The following is a 5,993-nucleotide window of genomic DNA, read 5'->3' on the forward strand; positions in this document are numbered from 1 at the left end:
TTTGTCTTTGAAAATGTCGATCTTTTGTAGGGGCGGTACCAGAGGAAGTGAGCCGATATCACCCATCTCCGAACTGGATTTAAGTTTGACAATACTATTACGATGTACGATGTAGTGTTAACCAAATCGGATACTCCCTTTTAGAGTTATCGTGCGCACCAGCCAGACAGACGAACGATGTCCTGAAACGGATTTGGTCCAAAGAGAACTAGGGTCTAAAACCGTTATTTCGATGAGGCACTTTTGATATATGATGGTATATACCATCTCTAGCCATATGGCTGATGGTATAATAATAACATTTTACATACGTGGGTAAATGCGATTAGGATGACTAGGATCAACATGAACAATATTTTGACGCCGGTGGTAGAGCCCATTATGAAGTAAAAATATCAAATTTCACACAAATCTATTAGAAAATGTGGGTTAAGTCGTCAAAATGCCGAATATCCGTTGGAACGTAGACCTATGTATTCAATGTTCTTCCATCTGAACTAGAACCCATTACGTACATTTTTTTAAGCAAATCCGTTGAAAAGTGGCAAAAATCTTCAAAATACCGAAAATTGGGAGATACCCTTATATGGGGGTTATACGAAAACGAGGATCTATATGTAGAATGTTCGGCCAGAGCTTGAACTCATAAGGAAATAAAAATACCAATTTTTAGACAAATTGGTGGAAATATGTGGCTAAAACTATCAAAATACCGAATATCGGGAGGTATCTCATTTTCAATACCAACCATCCTAGACACAAAAGAATCAGCGATCCCAAATTTTAAAATTCTACGTCAAATAATGTGAGCTGTATCGTGATTTCAACAGACAGACAGACGGACATGATTAAATCAACTTAGAATGTTATGCTGATCATGAATACCTTATGGGGTCTATGACGAATATTTTGAGGTGATACAAACGGAATGACAATTTTAATATACTCCCCTTTCCAAGGTGGAGGGTAAAAATATTTTACTCTATGATAATTAGACCAAGTATAATTTTAAAACTAAATACATTTACCATAGGGAATAAAAGTCGTAGCTACTATATTTCAGAATGACCGACAGTTCGTTTAATTTCTTACAAATCATCCTAAATACCCAAAATATCAACCTTTAAAAAAGGTAGCTATGCGTAGAAAGACAGGTAGACCCTCTCCTCATCAATAACAACCGTAAGTAATACAACAACGCACACGTTTTAAATAAAAAAACCCTAAATGAGTTGACAAAACGTAAACAAGCAGCTACAAAATTCCACAGCATCCAATATAACACCCATCCCATTCCATTCCATTCCGAACCAAACCAATCCAACCATCCATTCACATACATAAACCATAAACCACATTTTTATGCATTTCTCCCTTTCTTCGTCGGCATAACTTATGTTTAAAGAAAACAAGAAGACGTTGAGATGTTTAAAAAACCTGACATGGCTTTAGTTGTGTAATAACCAGATAACCAGATACACAAACTATTCAGTCAGTCAGCCAGCCAGCCAAGCAGCCAGTTAGTCAGTCAGTCAGGCGGACTTAATACAAAGTCGTTGCCGTCGTCTTCGTCATCTTCGTCAACCCATTCTTCCAATTACAAGTACACCCAACAAATGTTCACGATGATGACGATGAACAATGTCATCTTGTCCATGACATACCGCAATGCTGGGGCATCCACAACCACATCATCATCAGAAGCAGCCGCAGCAGCAAGAGGTGGAGTTGGAGGTGTGAGAGCAGTATTTCTAATGAAAACATTACGGATGCTGTTGCTAATGTTAATGGTGCTAAGTACTCCATACATCCAGCCATCATTGGCAGAAAGTGAAACTAACGATTTGAATACTTTAGGTAAATAATAACAATAATCATAATAACAGACAAATTATGTACACGCATGTGTTGGTGGGTACTGGAAATTCATAACTCGGTATGCAAACGATGTCGCATCGTATATCTTCTCACTCCAGTGCGGCGATGCATTGACAAGTGAAATGTAAAGTGAATGTGGAATGACAACATTCAGACACATCTAAATCATTACACTTGTAAATGTTATTCGAATTCCTCCAAATATTTAACTGTTTTTTCTTTGTTTCCATTTCATTTCAGAACCACAAAACGCAACAGCTACCACACCACAAAAATCTCTGTCCCTACACAAACTGGAGTTACGTCAATATCCAAATGCCGCTCAATATGTACCACCACAAGGCCCCATGCCTCCGCAATCAACATTCGCCGGCTGTCCATTGTGCGATTCGTCCGTGTACAGCTATTGTTCACATAAATTAATCCACGATTCCTGCTGTTGTGATTTTCCAGGTAATTGAATTATTAATTATGTTTATGGCCAGTTTTATTGTTGTATGGCTTTCCGAATGCTACTGAAATTAAGAAATTTGTAGGGGATTTAATGGAAAGCCATATGAATATTGTTTTTCGGTTGTGGGGAGATTTAAGTTCAGTGGAATTAGTGGTCCGGTCACATGGATTTGAAAATTAAAAATTCATATCTGGAGAAAGTAAATTCGATATTAGGGCATGTTTCAAACATATTAAACCAAAAAATTCAGGGATTATAAAACTGTCTGAAAAAATTAGGTCGAGCATCATGCCCCTTATCGAAATATTAGAGAAATATTATAAAAAATTTCGTAAAAAAATGTGATTGCGACTTAAACCTGAGAGTTCGAAGTTATCTACTGATTGCGCGAGGAATACCAAATAAACAAATTAGAAATTTTGTACTTTAAACCTTACTTCAAGTAGATTTTAGATGGATCAGATGGATATAGTCCATTTGGCATTTTTTAAACATATACTTATTTATTACTTATTTTTGGGTGAGATAGTGATTGGAGTGGACTGATTCTGCAAATTGCAGGTCCTAACAATAAAGTTAAACAATAACTACGATACATGAGATTTAGGAAACATACTTCAATGCCTATAAGGTAGATGATATGGATTTTTTGGGAAAGAGGTACAAGAAGAATATTGATATATCTCAGCACAACTACTTATTGCAAAACTGGTTACCAACCCATTATTTTAACAGAAGTTGCCGCTCGAAATTGTTGAGCATTTTAGCCTCTAAAAGTCGAATAAATATTCTCAAATTTGAATACCACCGCAATGGAGGGTATATTTAATTTGCCATTCCACTTGCAATACCTCAAAATATTCTTCGGAGATCCCAAATATATATGGGATTTTAACACCAAACAGGATGAAACATATATATGGAAGCTATAGCTAGAGCTACAGCTATGTATGGGAGCTATATCCAAAACCGATTTTTAGCAAAATTTGATGTACTTGCTTCTAGGCTGAATTCCGTCGGAAGTGCCAAAATTCAGTCCATTTGGGCTGATAATTTTCATTTGGTGCACGAAAAACCTGAAATCGGATAAAGATATATATGGGTGCTATATCTGAACCGATCTTGACTATATTTTAACGAGGTAAAAAGCAATAAGTCCGGCCGGGCCGAACTTTGAATACAATCCACCATTTGGAACGAATTTGGAAATTTTAAAAATAACCGTTATATTGGGGTCTATACGACGTGGACCTATATAGGCCTTGTTTGTCATAAGCCATTGCCATATTCAAATTCGAAACTTGAAATAAACGGTGAATAATGTAGCTAAAATCATCAAAATATCGTATATAGGGAGGTACCGTTATATCGGAGCTGTGCGAAGACCTAGACCAGCATAGACAATTTTCTTTCGCAGGCTATAGCGTCCATTACGAACGTCAAATACGATATATCAAACAATTTCGGTGGATATTGTACCTAAACTCGTCAAAATACCGAATATAGGGAGGTACTGATATATGGGATCTATACGAAGACCTGGGCCTGCATAGACAATTTTCTGCCACAGACTGTAGTTCCCATTACGAACTCTAAATACGTAATTTGAAACTACTCCGGTGAATAATGACGCTAAAATCATCAAAATACCGAATATTGGGAGGTACCGTTATATCGGGGCTACATGAAGACGTGGACCTGCACAGACAATTTTCTGTCATAGGCTGTAGTATCCATTACGAACTTCCAATATCAAATTTGAAACAATTCCGGTGAATAATGTCGCTAAAATCGTCATCTACATGGCCCATTTACGAACTTAACCTACCTACTGGAAAAATAAACACGTGTCATTTCGTTCGAAAGATTACAACAGACAGACCGAAAGACAGGCATGGCTAAATCGACTTAGAATTTTACGCTGATCAAGAATATATATACTTTTGTGGGGTCTAAAATGTATATTTCGAGGTGTTACAAATGGAATTACAAATATAATATACCCTCCATAGTATGGTGGAGGGTATAAAAACTTATTTCTAAGCTGTATCTGATATTTGGATGGACTGGCATGCATAAATCGACTCAGAAAGTGATTCTATGAAGGTTCTCAAAAGTAACTATGGGTCTATCTCGCTTCCTTCTCCATGTCACAAACAAATGCACAAAGACATAATATCTTTACCACTATGTGGTGTAGGGTATAATGTAGCTTATATCTTAGCTATTGCGAAAAATTAGATACGAATTAGAAGACCATTACGAGCTTTTTGTGCACTTCAAATGCCGAACTTACTGTCCTGAACCAATACAGAAAAAATTTTTATAGAGACATTAATTTCCATTAAATGCCAAAAAATAAAGATAACAAAAAAAGAAAAAACGAAAAATGCTAGGAAACAGGAAAAAAGTGGCCCCATTGTCATTTGGTGAACGAATGATTATGTAACACCTCGAAATAGTGGTCCGATCCTCACGAAATTGAGAATGGAGGTAAGCTAGGGACAGAAAAGAAGCCAATTGTTTTTGGAGATAATCGCCAAATAGTTAGGGGTTAAAATGAACGAAAAACAGACAAATTTCCCAAATTCTGATTTTAAGAGTATTATATAAAGGTCGCAATTATCGTCCGGTCCTCACGAAATTTGGCATGGGGGTAGGGTTAGGGTCAGCATTAATGCCTATTGCGTCTGAAAATTTACATTTAGGGGTTAAAAACGACAAAAAAGTTAAAATTTTCCTGATTTTGCAGTCGCTATATAGGTCACAATTGAAAACCGATTTTTTTTAAATAGCAAATCAAGACAAATATTCTTTCTTAGAATCGTATTATCAGGTATGTGATATTTGATGCGTTCTGACAACTATAGATTTACCTTCTCCAGATAACGATAATTCATTACATTTTCATTTTCAGCATTTTAAAATCATCATCCCACCCCTCCATGTAAATCTATGTCACTTGCAATCTCTCCAACAGACTTAATTTTCTAATTAACACAACGCACACACAATCTCGTACTAATCTTTAACGTTAAGAATCAAAAAGAGGCTTAACCTTCATTCTGTTCCATTGATATTTAATTCCGACTACTTCCATCCATAAAATATCAATCGCATTTGCATTCGTTGACATATACATATACATATTTTCTTTGCAGGTTCTATATATCAGAAGCCGCCCGAGTGTGTCTATTATGAATGTTCGCTCTTGTATGCAAAATCGTGCTATGAACATTCATTAATTAAAAATTGTTGCTGTAATAATCCGTATTAATAGGAAATTTATAATTAAATATTTTCTCATTAGTTTAAGTGTAAAACTACTGCTACTACTACTATGGAGTACAAATTTAATTGATTTTAAATAAAAATGAATAAAAAAGAACTTAATAGAAATACAAAAAGGAAATACTATTTTTCTAAATAATAAAAGTGCGTAGAAAATGCATAAAATTAAATTTTGCAAGTAAGGAACCCCTTTTGACTTAAATGAAGATTAACTTAAAAAAGACATCCACATATTAACTACATAATAAGAGCAGATTTCTAAAAAATCGATATTTTACGAAGAATATGTTCCCACTACGTCAGATACCTAGTTCGCTCTTTCGGAAATAACTGAAATTTCACACTCAACCGTTTTATTGAAGTGCATTGA

At 35.5% G+C, this 5,993-nt stretch overlaps 1 protein-coding gene across 1 annotated transcript; it reads left to right on the forward strand.

The window, feature by feature from the left end:
• Positions 1–1,426: 1,426 nt before the first annotated feature.
• Positions 1,427–5,744, forward strand: LOC101895424 (uncharacterized). The gene is made up of 3 exons (XM_005181608.3): positions 1,427–1,857; positions 2,119–2,331; positions 5,494–5,744. The coding sequence occupies exons 1-3, from the start codon at positions 1,617–1,619 to the stop codon at positions 5,607–5,609; spliced, it is 570 nt and encodes a 189-aa protein (XP_005181665.3). The 5' UTR covers positions 1,427–1,616; the 3' UTR covers positions 5,610–5,744.
• The last annotated feature ends 249 nt before the right edge of the window (positions 5,745–5,993 follow it).

This window comes from Musca domestica, unplaced genomic scaffold (assembly GCF_030504385.1).
Source record: "Musca domestica strain aabys unplaced genomic scaffold, Musca_domestica.polishedcontigs.V.1.1 2, whole genome shotgun sequence".
NCBI classification, from domain to species: domain Eukaryota; kingdom Metazoa; phylum Arthropoda; class Insecta; order Diptera; family Muscidae; genus Musca; species Musca domestica.

Bases quoted from the DNA above. Each gene is read 5' to 3' on its own strand.
- LOC101895424 (XM_005181608.3), top strand. From the start codon at position 1,617: ATGTTCACGATGATGACGATGAACAATGTCATCTTGTCCATGACATAC. The intron at 1,858-2,118 runs GTAAATAATAAC...ATTTCATTTCAG, and splicing joins TAACGATTTGAATACTTTAG to AACCACAAAACGCAACAGCT. The intron at 2,332-5,493 runs GTAATTGAATTA...TTTTCTTTGCAG, and splicing joins CTGCTGTTGTGATTTTCCAG to GTTCTATATATCAGAAGCCG.